The 19,815-nt window shown below is 44.9% G+C and overlaps 1 protein-coding gene across 1 annotated transcript in view; it reads left to right on the forward strand.

Annotated features, from left to right (window-relative positions):
- The first annotated feature begins 707 nt into the window (after positions 1-707).
- KCNQ3 (potassium voltage-gated channel subfamily Q member 3) overlaps positions 708-19,815 on the forward strand; it is a 318,729-nt gene continuing 299,621 nt past the window's right edge. The window contains exon 1 of the mRNA XM_038390679.2: positions 708-1,496. Coding sequence (XP_038246607.1) covers positions 1,168-1,496 — 329 coding nt within the window. The 5' untranslated portion in view covers positions 708-1,167. The remainder of the gene's footprint in view (positions 1,497-19,815) is intronic.

The following is a 19,815-nucleotide window of genomic DNA, read 5'->3' on the forward strand; positions in this document are numbered from 1 at the left end:
TCAGGCCCGGGGTGGGGGGACTGGAGGGGAGCAGGCACCTCCTGGTCCAGGGACAGAACCGGGTCTGGCCCGGGGTAGGGGGACTGGGGGAGGCAGACACCTCCTGGTGCAAGGACAGAACCGGGTCCGGCCCGGGGTGGGGGGATTGGAGAGGGGGGGCAGGCACCTCCTCATACTGAGACAGAACCGGGTCCGGCCCGGGGTAGGGGGATTGGGGGGGGCCGACACCTCCTGGTGCAGGGACAGGACCGGCTGTGGGCTCAGGGCAGGCATCGGCTACGGGGGCAGAAGCGGGTCGGGCCCGTGGCGCTGGGGTGTTTAGCCGCCTGCCTGCGCCGGGGGCTGGGCCCACCTCCCCCGAGCAGCCTCTGCGGGAGGCAGGCAGCGCCCGGGCCCCTCCTCTCCCGCCATCCTTCCTTCCCCTCCTCCCCTCGCCGTCCTGCGCCCCCGGCCCCGGCCGCAGCGCCAGACCCTGCCCAGGCTGCCCGGGGCGGGGCGGGGCGGGCGGAATCCCCCGCCGCGGCTGCAGGGGCAGGCGGCTGACGCTGCTGGGGGGGGGGGGGATCCCAGGCGGGGTCTTCCCCGTGGCGGGCGCGGGGGGTCTCCCTGGCCAGCCGCCGTGAGCGCCCCGAGCCCGGCCTTTGCCTGGGCAGTTAGGGCTCGCTTTGCAAAGGGTGGGGCCGGGGGAATTAACCCCCCCCCGCCGAATGACTAGACACCCCGGGGCTGGGGCTGCGGGGAGACACAGGCGCGCTGCTATTTGCTGGGGACATACAATGGGCCCCTCCCTAGCGTGCGGCGGAGGGGGAGGGGGCTGCTCGCAGGGCATCGGGCCGGCGCTGGAGGGGCGGGCAGGAGACGGGACTCCGGCCTCAGGCTAGTCCATAGACTCGGCGCTGGTGGCATTCCCCCGCCGGGCCAGGTGCTGCGGCCGCCCGCCTCTCTCCGGCCGTCGGTTGCTTTCGCCCCGGCTGCGGCTCCTCTGCAGCGAGGATGGCCTGACCGCGCCGTGATTCCCTCCCCCCACCCGTCTTGCTTTTTCTTTCTTTTTTTTTTTTTTTTTTTCCTTTTTTCCGGAGGGGGGGCTCGGATCATGGCCTTGGGGCTCCGCAGGCTGCTGCTGCTGCTGCTTACCTCCAGCTGCGCCTTTAAGGACCAGCGGGGAAGATGGGACTCAAGTCCAGGAAGGCAGCAGCTGCGGGGACCGCCGGCGGCCGGGAGCGAGACGAGAAGAAAGTAGGACTCGCGCCGGGGGATCCGGAGCAAGGGTCTTTGGCCGTGGGAGCTGGAGCGGATAAAGACGGGACCCTGCTGCTGGAAGGAGCCGGGAAGGAAGAGGGGGGGAAGAGGAATCCGCAAGGGATTGGGCTTTTGGCCAAAACACCTCTGAGCAGACCTGTCAAGAGGAACAATGCCAAGTGCAGGAGGATCCAAACTTTAATCTACGATGCCCTGGAGAGACCCAGAGGTTGGGCGCTGCTGTATCATGCCTTCGTGTGAGTATCTGGGATTATCGTGGCGGTTTTCCGCGGGGGCAGGGCAGGGGGGGAGAAGATGGGTTGGGTTGTCATTCCGGTGTGGTTGTCTTTTGCGTCGCTCTTCTAATACCTGGGGGAGGTTTGATCGAAGGGCCAAGAGGTGCCCCACTCTGGTGTCCTGCAGCCTGGAAAGTCCAGTTGATCTAGTTGGAAGCTTTGGTAGGTCGCCACCAGAACAGACGCGTGCAAAACAGCCCGTTGCAAGAGCAGTCGATTGCAGCGGTGAGGATACATGGAGAGCTCTGAAAAACAGGTGCTGAATGGGGTTGGCTTTGTCTTGGGGCTGGTAACTAGCATATTCGTAGGGAGACTGGCCCCGTAGAAGAGAATACAAAGTCATCCAGCCAGTGCACATGTGAGTTAACATAATTTTAACGGCTAAAAACCCTGAAAGGGGTGTCGGAGTTTCTCATCGAAGATGCATATTATGCCACTGTTTTGCTTTATCATTGTTGGCATAATGCTCATTGGAACTTGTTCTGAACAAGGAGAAAATTACCAAGATCTCAGTATGGGTTAAAAATATGCCTTTATTTTATTTTATTTTATTTTTTTTTTTTGCTATCATCAAGATTTCTAAAATGAGAGGCTGTTTTATTTAAAAAGCTTTCTCATGTCTTTGTACAAATATATTCTCTTGAATACACATATTGAAAACTATTTTATGAAAGCTGGTGAAAAGAGATGGAACAAGGACTAATTATGATAGATTTTAAGGATCAAAGTGCTTAAAGGGACACTGTCAGTGTAAATCTAGCCCAAAATGTTAAATGTGGTAATAAACAAGCTTTTAAAAAAACAAAGTCCCAATAGAAATGTTTGCACATTTTTAAAAAAATCCATTAAAACAGTAGTTTTAAAAACAAATAAACATCCACCTGCAGTGTATGAAATCCAGCCATAGTATCACTAAAGGCTTGAAAGTGAAACTGATTTCACTTGTCCAAAATGAGAGAACTGCAAAAAGGACAGCATAAAGACTGACCCGCATGCTGGATTTCTAAAATTCTTGTATGTTAAAATAATGTAAGATGTTATTAGTATCATAGACAAATAAATTTGTTTGCAACATATGATTTTTAAGTTGACAGTGTCCCACTAAAATCAATTTGTTTTAGAATGTTGCATGGATGCGGTTGCAAAGCAGTGTTGGATATGGGATATCACTGGTTTTTAAAAATGCTGTAAAGCATAGTGTACAAAATGTCTGTGCAGGAAGCCTGAGGAGTTATTGCTGGAGTTGGTTGTTTTATCAGAGACAAGTAAAGTCCTCAAGTCTGTGTAGATTGTGGATCCGTGGCCTGAGCCTGCCAACTCTTAGCATACAAATAGCGTTTATTCACATGAGTAGAGCCATGGAGCTTAAGGCTCTGATCCTGCCATTGGACAAGTCTCCCACTGTAGTTCATGAGAGTTTTGATTAAGTTAGGAGTGCAAAATCAGGTTCATTATTGAGATGAGTTTTTGTGTAGTGGTATAATACTGATTTACTGCTAAACCTTCCCTCCCACTCATTTAATTTAGATTGTTCTTTTCATGATGTATGTCATATGAAACAGGACATTGTTTTTCTGTTTTGCTTTGTTTAAATTATCAAGGTTGAACTACTTGAAAAACTAAGCTCTAGATAATGTGGCGTTTTTCCAGTCCAGTTCGGCAGCTGGTTTGAACTGGGTTTGTGATTTAGGAAAGCTTATGACAACTGATAGAGAATTCATTAGGTATATATTAGCTCTGGGAAGACTTCTTTGATGCAGGTTACAACCTGTATCTCTTGCTCTGTATTTTATAATTGATTGATTTGTTGTTTTCTGATTTTAAGACAAGAGACTTTTGAGAGAAGAGACTTGAGAAGTCCATGTGCAGCCTTCTCTCACAATCACTTCCATCTTCTTCTAGGCCGGGGTTCTCAAACTTCATTGCACCACGACCCCCTTCTGACAACAAAAATTACTACACGACCCCGGGAGGATGGACTGAAGCCTGAACCCAAGGGCTTCAGCCCCATGCAGGCAGCCTGTAACCTGAGCCCTGCCACCCAGAGCTGAAGCCCTCAGGATTCAACTTTGGCCCCGAGTGGCAGGGCTTGAGCTTCAGCTTCAGCCCCAGACCCCAGCAAGTCTAACACCAGCCCTGGCAACCCCATTAAAAAGGGATCGTGACCCACTTTGGTTCTAGGCAATCCTATATGTTGGAATGAACTTCCAAAATCTATTTGTCTATGCTCCACTCTGCCTCATTTATACCACCCTTTAAAATCCTATTTTCACAGCATTGTAACTGTACTCGGTTTTGTAGGCATTCAAAAATTAAACAAAATCTCAAAACCCCTTCTCCTACAAGACTCCCCTCCTCTGTAAAACTAACCCATGTACGAGCCATCACACTGATCACTTTGTATATGATATCATTTTCTTCCACCCATCATTTGCTCTTTGTTTCTTTGTACATTGGAAGCTTTTGGGGGCAGGAATGTGTCTTAGTATTTGAAAAGCATCTAGCATCTTTTGAGCCTGTGATACACACTTATTATGTATAACTTGTGCAAACAGTTCCTATATTGGAAGAAGTATCCAAAATAACTTGTTAGGTGCTCAGACACCATGGGGATGAGCTCCATATAAGAATAGCATCTACCAGTTACCAGACACACATGATGGGCCAAATGCTGATATGACTACAGTCCCTTCCGTGAATAATGAGTGCTCAACATTTCTCAGGATCTGGTTTGTTCATTTCAATGGGAATTTTATATGAGTAAGGACTGAGGGCCTGAGCACTTTCTGTGAGGTGGAAACTCAGTACCTTTCAGGCCTGGGACCTGATTACCCATGGACATTGACCTGAATGGGAGTAGGATCAGTCCCCAAGTTAACTAAAGAAGACTTCTAGGGTCTCTTATTTCTAAAGTAAATAAAATAGCTTTTTATAGTTCAATGGCCTTGCATTTGTCACCAGTTACTCAAGTTGTTTTGTTGAGCACCTTTTTATGGCCCAATTTGTAGCCCACAGGGCTAGCTTTACTATATCACTGCCTTGCCTTCATTATATTTAACTGCTTTTATTATATTCAGCCATAATGCATGAAACCTACAGGCCTGTATCCTGTAAGATATTAGCTGAAGCATAAGTTAGCATAGTGTGATTAAGTAGGCTGTAACCCTTGGCATAGATTAACGGTTACCTTTAGATTTTGGGAATTAAAAAGAGCTTGCTCAGTGGTAGGAGGTAGAATGTTCCTGTAAGTGAGACCGCAAGGAACATGGGAAGTAATAACCACAAATCTGCTTAAGCAGGAGGAGACAAGTATGATCATGAGCTGAAATGGTAGTTACACATATCAATGTACTAAACTATAGAAGAAGGACACCTCAGCATTAGTAGGATGAGGAAATACAAATAAGGAAAAGAGGAAAACCCCCTACTGAATATACATTATATATATATAGTGGTGTCAGCGTAACATATTATCAAAGTTGCATCCCAGCCTGTGGGCAGTAGGAGAGAGAGATGTAGCCCTTGGGAGGTGCCAGAATGATGACCACTGGTGATGTGGCGGAAGCTAACGGTGATGAGGAAGATAATGGCTAACCTTTCCGGTTGTCTTGCAAGGGATGGTGCTAGTATACGGATGGAAAGATGGATGGATACATTCTGAAGTCGCTTTATTTACCTTACTGAGTTAGAGTGTTTGTGACTGGGCTAAATGTATTAATAAACTATTTGTGAAAATAGTAGAGTTCCTATCGTGTGAGTGTTGCAGCTGTGCATATCGGGGTTCACAATTATATAACAATTTGAATAATACTGGGCCTGATCTTGGGACAAGGACCTGACAACCCTCAAAGTGATAACTGGGGATTCTTAAGTAATCAGTATAATTAATACATAATTGATAGATCAGGCTACAAATCCTATGCTCATTGACTTCAGTGGGAATTGGATTGGGCCCTTACTTAGGAACCCAAACACATTAAGGGCAAAACCCTTTCTGTGCTGTACGAACCCCACAGGTGCATGATGGGTATAGAGTAGGGTTGGTTGTGAAGCTGATCCCAGGGCAGGGTGTTTTGGCTCAAGAGGGCCTAAGGGGAATGGACTGTTCCACATCTTGCTGCTCCTTTAAAAAGAGGCAGAGTGCTCTTTCATCTGGAGCCTGCTGCTGAAAGCAGTGCATGTGTAATGGGAGGGGGCATGACCATGTTCCCAACACAGCAAAGCACACTCTTGAGACTTGGCACATTGGTGGATGCCCTGGCTGCTCCCCAGCCTACCACCCACGAGAGTGCTTTGTCTGGATCCTGCCCACTCATCCCCCATCTCTTTCAGTACTCCAGAATCTGGGCTTGTGTGAAGCTGAGTGCAATTGAATTCTGTGGGCATTCAACACTTACTTATTATTTAATTATTTGTATTACCGTATCTTCTTGGAGCCCTAGTCATGCCTAGAACCACACTGTGCAAGGTGCTGTACAAACACAGAACCAAAAAAATTTACAATCTATGTAGCATGTCATAGGATCAGACCCTACAAAAGCAAAACTCTAAAAATTAAAGAAATGAAAGATTGTTTGGAAATCTCTTAGTGACTTGCAGAGCTTTGCTCTTCTCACAGAAAGAGACAGAAAGAGGAGAACGGCTCAGACTGAGCCTTGCCAGAGACACAAATAGCTGTTTACATTTTATTTGGGGTGTGTAGGTGGGTGATAGGATCCAAAACATTTCAACAAGTGCCTATTTGTTGTGATTTTTATCATTTAAAAAAAATATGTATTTTAATGAAGTGTTACTGCTTGGTCAGTAAAGTGGACTAGAGTCTTTGGGTAGCCTCACAATCCAAAAAAAGATTAAAAATTAAAAAGGAAATTGCAATATGTGCAAATCTATTGCCCAAGAACAACTTAAAGGCCTGGCGCTTGCTTACTACCAGAAATAGTGCTGATAAACCTGAGCTAAAGTCCAATGCAATCAATATAAAGACTCACATTACCTTCAAAGGGTCCTGGAGCAGGTCCGTAATGTTTATTACAGTTCTACTTCTAATGAAGTTGGTCAATGAAACTTCCCAAGGCAGTAAACACTGCACATGACAGTGTTTGCAGGCTCAGGTATTAATTTGGGTGAGGGGCATATTTCTTGATGTGGTACATTGGTTTGTGGTCTTCACAGGGAACAATGAGTCAAGGAAACAGATGTTATTACATATGTGTGTTTTCTTGTGAATCTCCTCTCTTGTTCTGCACATGTGCATGTGTGTGCACTCACACTTACACTGAGTGGAGTGGAGAACTGGGTCCAAAGAAATTGACGCCATCTTTCCTTCTGAAAATATTTAGCATCTTCTCAGTGTCTATCAGAACTCGAGTCCACCTAGCATCTGACAAGTTCCTCAGTGACCTAGGCCAAGCTTTCTCAAACCTCCTCACAGTGTATCTATATCTTAATAATACAGCTGGTTGGAAAAGTAGGGGTTTTTTTTTTTCCACATGGAAAATTTAAGCTTTTCAGTGATAAATAGAAACCTGAAGATTCTTGTCCGAAAACTTTCAATTCAAAATCCCAAAAGGTACAATTCTACACTGCCTCATGGGAGTTGTAATTCAGATGATTGATTGCCCTCATTCTCCTCTATGGGCCAGACTACATTTCCCTTGGTGCACCGTGGTCTTCCCTCTTGCTGAACATCATAGGAGTCCCTGGCCCTGGTGTCTCATGAGAGATGTAGTCTGGCTGAGGAATCCATCCCAGAGAGGAGAAAGGAGGTATGAATCATAAACTATAACTCCCATGGGGCAGCGCAGGGTCATTTCCAAATTGTAATTTTTTGGTAGTTGGGGTGAGGTGTGTGTGGGTATATGTATAGGTGCGTGTGCATATGTATGTGTACATAAGAACAGCCATACGGGTCAGATCAAAGGTCCATCTAGTCCAATGTCCTGTCTTCTCACAGTGGCTGACGCCAGATGCTTCAGAGGGAATGAAAAATGGAAATTTATTGAGTGATCCATCCCATGTCATCAAATCCCAGTTTCTGGCAGTCAGAGGTTTAGGGACAACCAGAGCATGAGGTTGCATCCCTGACCATCTGCGCTAACAGCCATTGATGGACCTATCCTCCATGAATGTATCTTATTCTTTTTTGAACTGAATTATATTTTTGGCCTTCACAACGTCATCTGGCAAAGAGTTCCACAGGCTGACTGTGCGTTGTGTGAAGAAGTACTTCCTTTTTTTTGGGTTCTAAACCTTCTGCCTATTAATTTAATAGGATGACCCCTGGTTCTTCTGTTATGTGAAGGGGTAAATAACACTTCCCTAGTCACTTTCTCCACCCCAGTCATGATTTCATAGCCCTCTCTCATATCCCCCCCTTAGTCATCTCTTTTCCAAGCTGAACGGTCCCAGTCTTTTAATCTCTCCTCATATGGAAGCTGTTCCGTACCCCTCATCATTTACATTGCCCTTCTCTGTACTTTTTCCAATTATAGTATTTCTTGAGATGGGGAGACTAGAACTGCACGCAGTGTTCAAGGTGTGGGCATACCAAGGATTTGCATTGTAGCATTATGATATCTTCTGTCTTATTATTTATTCCTTTCCTGAGGGTTCCCAACTTTCTAGCTTTTTTGACGGCTGCTGCACATTGAGTGGATGTTTTCAGAGAACTATCCACAATGACTCCAAGATCTCTTTTTTGAGCGGTAGCTGCTAATTTAGGTACATACAGTTGGGGTTATGTTTTCGAATGTGCACTACTTTGCACTTATGAACACTGAAGTACATCTGCCATTTTGTTGCCCAGTCATACAGTTTGGTAAGATCTCTTTGTAACTCTTTGCAGTCAGCTTTGGACTTGTTTATCTTGAATAATTTTATATTGTCTGCAAACTTTGCCATCTCATTATTTATTCCCTTTTCAAGATCATTTATGAATATGTTGAGCAGCACTGGTTCCAGTACAGATCCTTGATACTGCTATTTACCTTTTCCTACAGTGAGAACTCACCATTTACTCCTACTCTTCGTTTCTATCTTTTAACCAGTTACTGATCCATGAGAGGACCTTCCCTCTTATCCCATGACTGCGTACTTTACTTAAGAGCTTTTGGTGAGGGACTTTATCAAAGGCTTCCTGAAAGTTTAAGTGCACTATATCTATATGTATTTACACTATCTCTTTCTCTTTATGAAACATTGACATTTTCCGTAGAAAGCAGACACTTTTTGCAAACATTTTTTGTTTAGTTGAAAACCCAATTTTCCATTGAAATTTGTGGACATTTTTCAACCAACCCCTCAATAGAGAGAGTATCTTCCAGACACCTCCCCTCCTATTTGCAATTTTGTAACATTCCTGTGGGAACTACAGCAATTGCTTCCATGGAATAGGTCAAGTAGGAAAGTATTTTAGGGTGTGATTATTCAAAAGAGCTCAATGTTGGCCTAATTCTTCTCCCACAGAAGCCAGTGGCAAAGCTCCCATCAGCATCAATGGGAGCACAGTTAGGCTGTGCTGAGTATTGTTGAAATAAGCTTCTTTTAATGCCACTTAGCTGTTGGAAACAAAAAGGAGCCAGCATCATGTGACCAGTCAGCCATATCTTTGTAGACCACCAGCAAGTACCTCATCAACCTCTGATCACAGTTCAGTAGTCCTTGTTATAGTGGTCCCATTGAGGTTGTGCTGGTGGCCTATGGATCAGTTGCCTGCCCATGGCTGACTGTGTAATGCAAGTTTGCTACAACTCTGATCAGCCAATAGATACTGCTCATCAAAGGGGGGGAAACAATCTGCTAGTGGAATATGTGCAGTTGCATTTTCAAACAACAGAGGTGTGTGAGGTCCAAGTTATCAATGGGTATAAACTCTGCCATTGAGAAGGAAAAGGTTAAAAATGGGAAATAATATCTTATTCTGAAATGTCTGTCCATAGCTTTGAGTTAATCATGTACTCAAGGCTCCCACTTAAAAACACAAACATTTTTTTGTTTTGTTTTTACATTATTAAAACCAATAAACCTAGATAATTGTAAAACCCAACAAAACCCCTGTCAAGGTTCCTTCCCCACTCTGAACTCTAGGGTACAGATGTGGGGACCTGCATGAAAGACCCCCTTATTCTTACCAGCTTAGGTTAAAAACTTCCTCAAGGTACAAACTTTGCCTTGTCCTTGAACAGTATGCTGCCACCACCAAGCATTTTAAACAAAGAACAGGGAAAGAGACCACTTGGAGACATCTTCCCCCAAAATATCCCCCCAAGCCCTACACCCCCTTTCCTAGGGAAGGCTTGATAATAATCCTTACCAATTTGAACAGGTGAACACAGACCCAAACCCTTGAATCTTAAGAACAATGAAAAATCAATCAGATTCTTAAAAGAAGAATTTTAAATAAAGAAAAAGTAAAAGAATCACCTCTGTAAAATCAGGATGGTAAATACCTTACAGGGTAATCGGATTCAAAACGTAGAGAATCCCTCTAGACAAAAGCTTAAATTACAAAAAGACACAAAAACAGGAATACACATTCCCTCAAGCACAGCTTATTTTACAAGCTATTAAACAAAAAGAAAATCTAATGCATTTTCTAGCTAGATTACTTACTAACTTTACAGGAGTTGTAAGTCTTGCATTCCTGATCTGTTCCCGGCAAAAGCATCACACGGACAGCCCAAACCATTTGTTCCCTCCCCACCCTGCAGATTTGAAAGAATCTTGTCCTCTCATTGGCCATTTTGGGTCAGGTGCCAATGGGGTTACCTTAGCTTCTTATCCCTTTACAGATTGAAAGGGTTTTGCCTCTGGCCAGGAGGGATTTTATAGCACTGTATACAGAATGGTGGTTACCCTTCCCTTTATATTTATGACAACCCCAAATTAGGGTGCAATGCCTTGTACTCATTTAAATAACTGTTTAATTAGATGCACTGTTGAATATTGTAAAAACACAGACATACGCCTTAAAGAAATTACAGATTCTGTATTCCCAACCCAAACCACATATATATATAAAGCAAGATTCAGGCCCCCAAAATTATGCATTTTTTTTAAAAAGTAGGATATTCTGGGTTCTTTTTATTTGCTTTTAGAGTACACTTGGGTCCCATTTTCAAGTTTTTCTTGGCAATTAGGATTGAAACTTACTTAAAAAAGAAAGCTGAGATGCTCAGCTGATCACATGACTCCAAGAGCTGTGGATTTAAGAAAAATAATACATATTGCAAGAGCTAGCAGGACAGATTTCAAGCTGCATTTGATCTTCAGTAGAAAGCAAAGGATGACTCATCTGAGTAAAGCATTGCAGGATCGGACCTTTAGCGAACAAGTGGCTGATCCTGTACTCCATGAAGTCAATGCTAGTTTTGTCACTGAGTTCTATGGCATTTGTGCCGAAGGGGATGGGTGAGTACATGGAACCTCTCCAAGCAGCAGAACTGGTGTGGTTCTGCTGTGCAATGGGAGGGGCTGGGTGCAGATGTGCTCAACATGGAGATCAGCTGTTTAGGGGGCAGCCCTGGAGTGGCAGCATACGGGGCTGGACAGGCTGAGGTGTGGCTTGAGGTTCTGCAACTGTATGGATCTTCCCATTCTTTCCCCCTGCCACATCAGGGCTTTTGGGTGTTTAGCCATTAGGCTGCAGTAGCCTTCTTGGAGTGGCTTTGTAGCTGCACTGGGGTCGGAGTGGGGGAAGAAACCCTTATTCCTGCTCATTTGCTTAGTGGTTGGCCCAGCTAATCAGCTTGGATTTGCCTCCAAGTGAATCAACACAATTAAAAAGCAGGGTTGTTCCATTAGGGAATGCTCTTTACTCATTTATTTTGACAATTCTAGTCCAGTTTTAATTATTTATGCTAATACTTTATAATGTACCAATAAATATTCTGTAGTATACTTTGTAAAAATAATGAAGTCTCAGTAACTGGAGACCTCACCACATACTTCTGCTAATACATCTCTGCTGAGACTTGGGGAAATAGCTAGAGTTTTGTGTATGGATTAATAAGGTTCAACCATATTCTGGCAGCTGTAAGCAGGCATCGTTATGGTTCAGTCTTTGGCTATAGAAAGCTGGTATGTCATTGACATGAATGAGAAAAGAAAGCAGCCCTAGGAGGATAGTAATAAGACTATCAGTAAAATTTACAAAAGTGCCTAGGTCCCATTTTCAAAAAGGCTCTTAGCCTCTTAGCAGCCTAACGTACGTAGGCACGTTTGAAAAAATTACCCTCCCACTAATGTAAATGAAGTTTTATTGACTGTAGCCACACTATTATGTGCTACGTAAGCAGTGATCTGCAGCCTTCTAATCAGATGGTGCGGTGGTGGGGTATACAAACCCCACTGAGCCTGAAGGGGTTAAAAGGCAATACTGGGCCCAGGTAGCTCCATACCTCTGGATCTTCCGAGCATGTTCCAATGGGTGGAGTGGCTTAAATGGGATCTCAGCAGCCTGGGTAGAGGGTGGTGGACAGGTTGCTGGAGAGAGGGAGCTGGACAGGAGCTGAGAGGGGACCACAGAGCAAGCAAAGCCCACAGAAAGAGCCTTCTCCGACCACCACTCTTTTTTGGAACCAGCAGTTACTGCAGGGCCCTGTTCATACGGACTCTTTTTTGTTGATGAGTGACAATTGGACAGAGGGGCCATGCCCCAAGCTGAAGGGACTTATAGGTAGGAAATAGCCCATGGCAGTGGACTTAGGCTTGCTGTAGGGAGGACCCTGCTGGTGTTGCTTCACACAGGGCCCTGGGCTGGGACCTGGTGGAGATAGCGGGCCTGCATCACCTTATCTCAGCCCCTTAAGGGCCAAGGCCTAGATCTGGGTGGAAAGCTGAAGATTCCCAGCCTAAGGTCAGGAACAGGCGCTTCTACTGTCCTGACAGAGATGCAAAGGGCCAGGAGTCGGGTGCACTAATCACAAGACTGCTTGCCCCCCGAATCCTATCACAGATGGGTAATGACATCAGCCACTTACTTCAATCAGAGTGATAGGCATTGCCTTGGAGGGAATAAATGAAGACCTGGAATACTAAAAATTGCAAATAGAATAGAGTTTTTGGTAGAAAGCGTACATCTTCCGGTACTAGGTATCCCTAAGGAATGAGTTACTACCCCATAATACAGCACAGCAAACTACCCCATGTACTGCATCACAGTTTAGGGTTTAGATAACAGCCTGTATCCTGGGATTGTATTCTAGGATCCATTGGTGAGACTTGAGCTATGGTGAAGAGTTACCACCTTTATAATTGCTGGTAACTGGACCACGAGGCTCCACCGCTGCCCCACCTCTTCCCCCAAGGCTCCACCCCATCCTGCCTCTTCCCCCAGGCTATGCCCCTTCTCCGCCTCTTCTCCCTAAGGTTCCACCCCTGACACTAGCTCCTCACCCTTGTCACCTGCTGGATTGTCTCAAGGAGCCTGCCTGCAAGAAGGAGACGGCCCCGGCTGAGCAGGAGCTGGTGCGGGTTAATGACTTGGCACCTCCCCCCACCCTGTGGTAACTGAACTTTTGGTTCAGGTGCCATTTAGTGTTGCCAGATCCCCTTTTCAACTGGACTTTCCGGTCAAAAACCAGGCATTTGGCAACCCTAAATGGGACCTGGACACAGAAGCCAAAAAACGGACTGTCCAGTAAAACCTGGACAGGTGGTAACCCTAATGGTAAAATGACCATCAAGATTTTGTTGGGCTACTCAGACTATCATTAGATTCTTCTGGTTTGTAATGAGACCTGAATTTTCATGGGTGCAGCAGCTTTGGTTAGGAGGGTGTGGGGTGCTTTCATACCCTGCATATGTATGTTTTCTCCGTAAGTGAACCTACAGAGTGTTTACAGATGGATCTGTGAATTCTAGCATAATATTAAAACCAAATCGAACACAAAAATAGAGAGTTAGAGGCAGTTTATTATAGTCTGATTTCACTCTTTACTAATAGTTGAATTTTTAAAAAAATCACTGATCTATCTATATACACACATACTCCTATTGTGTGTGTGTGTGTATTGCTGAAGCCAAATTCTGCACTAGGATGGATGTGCAAAGCTCCCATAAAGGTCATTTGATGTCATATACATATCTGTGGACAATTTGGCCTTAAGTAATTTTGAATCTAATTTAGCAACCATAAGGATTCGTTTTTAATCAGAGGGTTGAGTGTTTGCAAAAATTCTTTGTGTTCTGGCCTGAAGTGAAATAGGTCAGGATCTTTGAGATATAGCTACACTGCTGGGGATGGTCAGATACTATAATGATATGCTTTGTAGAAACACTTATAAATAAATAATAGTGTTTATTCTTTTAGTTAACGTGCTATATATACTGTTTTGCATAGCACTTTACAGAGATTATGAAGGCATGGAGGCATTGCTACTTCAATTGCTTCTGACACATACAGTATTAAAAGGGATAATGTAAATACGAATAGCTTTATACAGAATATGGTCCAAGAACCACTAAATATGTGCTGGCTTCCGTCTCATTTTAAAATGATCTTTCAGAGGCTTATCCATTTGTGCCTGGGAAAAATATTTTTAGTCTCAAATTGACCTACTTTCACAATGGCTACCTTTTGAAGGAACATTTGGACTGGGAGTGCTTGTGAGTTACCTTCTCTGGCCTAATCCTACTTATGCATGTGCTTACTTTTAAGCATGTCCATAGTCCCGTCAAAATTGGTGTAAACAGAGCAACTAATTGGATTCAATGTAGTTTGAATCCAATAGCAAAAGAATTTTAATCCAAACTTTGACAGAATATTGTAGCACCTTTTTGGCCTGAGCAGTTAGCCAATATTTAGTGCATAAGAATATAAGAATGGCCATACTAGGTGCATACCAATAGTCCATCTAGTCAATATCGTGTCTTCTGACAGTGGTCACTGCCAGAAGCTTCTAATGGAATGATCAGAATAGGGAAATTTTCAGTGATTCATCCCCTGTCATCCAGTCTCGGCTTCTGTCAGTCAGAGACTTAGGGACATTCGGAGCATGCAGGACCGGCTCTAGGCACCAGCAAAGCAAGCACATGTTTGGGGCGGCACAATTCCAGGGGCATTCTGGCCATCTTTTTTTTTTTTTTTTGCTTGGGCAGTTGTGCTCTTGGAGCAGCAAATTTTTTGCGTGGGGCTGCAAAAAACCTAGAGCTGGCCCTGAGAGCATGGGCTTGCATCCCTGACCATCTTGGCTAATAGCCATTAATTGACATGTCCTTTAGGAACTTATCAAAGTCTTTTTCGAACCCAGTTATACTTTTGGCTTCACAACATCCCATGGCAATAAGTTTCACAGGTCGACTGTGTGTTGTTTAGAAACCCTTAGGTCTATCACTCCAGTGAGTCCTTTGCCAAAGAAGATCTGTCTCTCATATAGGCGCCAACTCAATGGGTGCTCCAGGGCTGAAACACCCATGGAGAAAAATAGTGGGTGCTCAGCACCCACTGGCAGCCCCGCGGATCAGTGCCTCCCATTCCCCTCAGCTTCTCCCATGCGCCACGGATCAGTTCCGCGGTGTGCAGGAGGCACTGGGGAGGAGCGAGGGTGGGGTGAGATCGGGGGAGGGGGTGGAAATAGGCGGAGTAGGGCTGGGGTCTTGGGGGAAAATATGGAGTGGGGGCAGGGCCTGGGATGGAGCCGGGGGAGCACCCCCGGCACATTAGAAAGTTGGCACCTATGTTCTCTGATATCTTTCAGAGTATTCTCACACCTTTCTCTCTGGCTTTCTTCAGGAGCTTGTCTACAATTATAATTGTACAGTTATATAAGTATAGTTAAACTGCTGTTGTTGTAACTTCCTGTATGGACATTCTCTTCTGGAATAGGAGTGGCATTTTTGTGTAGTTTAATTTCCTTCTAAAGCAACATAAATTGAACTGGAAAAGGCATACAAACTGGAATAAGTGTTCACACAGGGACTGGTAACATTGCAGTGGGTTAAAGTCACACCTTAGCTTCCACACACATAGCTTTCCTGTGTAGACAAGCCTCAGCACACATGGCCTGCACACCAACATCCTAGCCCTTGTGTTTATAACCAGGGAAGTCCCCATTAATCTACTTTGGTTAGTTCTGCTCAGGTCTTGCCATGCAGCTTAGTGCCTCAGGTGACACCTTCCATTGTCTGCAGCTATTGCACTACGAAAATGGGCTACATTGCTCCTTCTTTATTTGAGCATAAGCTTAAATAAATTTGTCAGTCTCTAAGGTGCCACAAGTTCTCCTTTTCTTTTGCGGATACAGACTAACACGGCTGCTACTCTGAAACCTGTCATTGCCCTTCTGTTGAGCCTGAAATAGGTTGGCTGGGACCCAATGGCTTCAATGAGGTCTATTATTGTCTTTGGTTCTAAGACTCCTTGTGGCAGCTATTGACAACTTTCAGCATAACAGTAATGTTAATGCTGAGTGTTTGCGTGGTTTTCAAAATTAGGAACATGCAGTTACTTGTCTATATGTGTCAGTGGCTATTTGCACAGTTATTGGAATTGTGCATGCAACCGAATAATTTATGCATGCAGATTAGCACACAATTGCAAGTACATTTTTGCTTGTGAAACTTCATTACCTTTTTTTTTTTTCTTTGAAAATCAGGCCTTTTGCAGTTTTGGAACTGTGTTTAAAAGATTAACCTTTTTTTTTTTTTTTTTAATGTTGGAAGGGACCATTGTGATCAAATCACTGGCAAAAAAGACCTCACTCAATAATTTCTGCAAATGTAGTGGTGTGGTGATAATTCTTGTCAGGGTCATAAAAGTGTTTGAGTAAGTGGAGAATAATAATGTGCCAAATGCTGAAATGGTTCATTCCAAGAGTTATTTCTCTCAGTCTTTCTTTCTTTGAATGTCTTTTACTGACCCTACTTGCCTGGGCTAACATAAAAAGTGCTCCTCAGTAGTACAAAGGCACATCTTCCATCTGAAAGTCTTTCTCTCAGAGCATAGCTGTGTGAAAGGAGGACAGGGGGTGGAGATGAAGGAGTTTACAAACTGGCATGGCCAAAGACATCAAAGTGCAGACAGAGGAAAATGGAGGTATCTTAATTGGTTCAGTGCATGGGTATGAAAGGGAATTTCCCAGGTGATGAAAAGAAGCCTGACTCTGCTATGGTGAGTCTAGTGCTGGGGTTCTTAGGACAAATTTTTTGGTGGCTTCAGAGTGCGGCCACCAACTCTTGCTGGCAGCTGCTCTCACACTTTTTCCTAAAATACTTAATTAGCTTTAGGAAAAACAAATAAATATGGACACGTACACGTCCCAATCATTGTAATGTATTTATTGCTAGCTAGTAAGTCTGCTGTGAAAAGTTATATTAACAAACATACAAGTGTGACCGGGGTCCTAGTGCGGGCCAGCTATAGTCACTCAATTAGGGTGAACTGCAAAGAATGGGGCAGCCAAACCCCAAAACGCTGGTGAATATTCCAATACTTAGATTTACCAAGCCAGCATAAAACAGCTTCTTTATTACCTTACTGATTATTCAGAAGTTCAAACAACACAGTTCCCTTAAAGTGATCCAGCCTCAGGCTTCCATCCAGGTACCCACGTCAAATATTGTGAAAATTTCTGTAAATCTTATTTCATCATATAAAAGAAAAGGTTCTACCAATCCCAAAGGACCGGACACATTATCTCCCAGGTTAATGAATGTTTCAGATCTTACCCAAAGACACGCCACAGTCAATTCTTATTAACTAAACTAAAATTAATTAAAAAACAAAAGAGAGAGCATGGTTAAAATATCAATATACATACAGACATGAGTTCAATTCATTGAATTGAGGTGCAGATTCATAGCAGAGATGGTGAGCTTCGTAGTTGCAAAGAGTTCCTTGAGAATTCAGCCCATAGGTCATAGTCCAATGTCCAAATCTCATATTCAGGGCATACCAGCATAACTGGGACCTCACTCTTGTGACTCAAACTTCCCCTGATGAAGTCTAAGCAGAGGTGAGATGCCTGAATCAGGAGCCAAGGACCTTTTATACAATTTCATGTTTTCTGATAAGTTGGAATTCCTCAGGGAACAATAGGTAATTAGGATGACTTTGAAGGAGGTCCATCACCGGTACATAGCTATAAGGTACTTAGCTCCACCATTCACAGTAGATTTTAAAGAGAGATGAATATTGAGATATCCTGTGTTTACAATTCATTTACATGATAGGATGTTCTTTTGACCTCTGAATTATCAGAATACAGCATAGACAGGGACTGTTGATTACATTGTCCACCCTACTCATACATACACCTCTACCCCGATATAATACGGCCCGATATAACACGAATTCGGATATAACATGGTAAAGCAGCGCTCTGGGGGGGCGGAACTGCGCGCTCCGGTGGATCAGTGCAGCAGTGTGTCTGGCTCTGACACGCTGCTCTGAGCGGCATGTTAAGGGTGCTGGGCCAGGGCCGAGGGGCTGGATAAGGGGCAGAGGGTCTTGGCGGGTGGTCAGGTGACAGGGAGCGGGGGGTGTTGGATGGTTTGGAGGTTCTGGGGGTGGGGCGGTCAGGGGACAGTGAATGGGGGCATTGGATAGGGTGTTGGAGTCCCGGGGGGCCTGTCAGGGGGGCGGGTGTGTGGATGGGGTGGGGCAGTCAGGGTACAGGGAGCAGGGTGTTTGGTAGGGGTTGGGGTCCTGGGGGTGATTAGGGATGGGGGAGTCTCTGGAGGGGGTGGTCAGGGGACAAGGAGCAGGGGGGCTTAGATAGGGGGTGGGGTCTTGGGAGGGGTGGTTGGGGTGGGGGTCTCTGGAAGGGGTAGTCAGGGGACAAGAAGTGGCGGGGGGATTGGATGGGTCAGGAGTTCTGAGGGGTCAGACAGGGCAGGAAGTGACTATTAATAATGGAAATGCTGGAGGCCAAAGCAAGGTTGATATTACGCGGTTTCACCTATAATGCAGTAAGATTTTTTGGCTCCCGAGGACCGCGTTATATCGAGGTATAGGTGTATCTAAATACACAAAAACACAAACATTATCTCCCTATGTGTCTTTTGAGGGTTTTTTTTTGGCAGGATGTTTAACCCTTTCTAGCCATGCGTCACAACAAGTATCACTTTTCACAGCAGACTTACTCAGCCCAAGCACGCCTGGGGACAAATTAAGCCCTGGATGGGGGTGGGGGAGGCAGCGGGGACAGGGATGATGGGAGTGAGGCAGGGAGGCAGCAGGGGGCTGGAGCCTGAAGCCTCACAGTCAGAGTCCGAAGGCCCATGGCCTGGGGTTGGAACCTGGAACCATGCAACCAGAGCCTGGGGTCTGCTGTTGTGCAGCCGGAGCCTGGGGCTGGAGCCCGAAGCCCCACAACCAAAGCCTGCCACCCGGCCACCCCATGGTTGAAGCCCAAAGCTGGAGCCCCACTGCCCCGGGAAAGTGGGGAACCCACCGGCTCCCTGCTCCTCCAGGTGTCTCCAGAGTGGGGCAGGGCCCAATGTTAGGATATAGATATTCAGGCCTGCCTGTAAAGGCCTATACTTTAAGTAGGTATATGTTTATCATTTAGCTAGTGTCATAAATATAAAGGGAAGGGTAAACACCTTCAAAATCCCTCCTGGCCAGAGGAAAAACCCTTTCACCTGTGAGGGGTTAAGAAGCTAGGATAACCTCGCTGGCACCTGACCACAATGACCAATGAGGAGACAAGATACTTTCAAAGCTGGAGGGGGGAGAGAAACAGCCTCTCTGTCTGTGTGTTGCTTTTGCCGGGAACAGAACAGGAATGGAGTCTTAGAACTTAGTAAGTCATCTAGCTAGATATGCGTTAGATTCTGATTTCTTTAAATGGCTGATAAAATAAGCTGTGCTGAATAGAATGGATATTCCTCTTTTCGTGTCTTTTTGTAACTTAAGCTTTTGCCTAGAGGGATTCTCTATGTTTTGAATCTAATTACCCTGTAAGGTATTTACCACCCTGATTTTACAGAGGTGATTCTTTTTACTTTTTCTTCTATTAAAATTCTTCTTTTAAGAATCTGATTGTTTTTTCATTGTTCTTAAGAGTCAAGGCTTTGAGTCTGTGTTCACCTATGCAAATTGGTGAGGATTTGTTGTCAAACCTTCTCCAGGAAAGGGGGTGTAGGATTTTGGGAGGAAAGACGTTTCCAAACGGGCTCTTTCCCAGTTATATACCTGTTAAACATTTGTTGGTGGCAGCGATAAAGTACAAGGGCAAAAGGTAAAATAGTTTGTACCTTGGGGAAGTTTTAACCTAAACTGGTAAAAGAAAGCTTAGGAGGTTTTCATGCAGGTCCCCACATCTGTACCCTAGAGTTC

The sequence above is a fragment of the Dermochelys coriacea genome, chromosome 2 (genome assembly GCF_009764565.3).
Source record: "Dermochelys coriacea isolate rDerCor1 chromosome 2, rDerCor1.pri.v4, whole genome shotgun sequence".
In the NCBI taxonomy this organism is placed as follows: Eukaryota; Metazoa; Chordata; order Testudines; family Dermochelyidae; genus Dermochelys; species Dermochelys coriacea.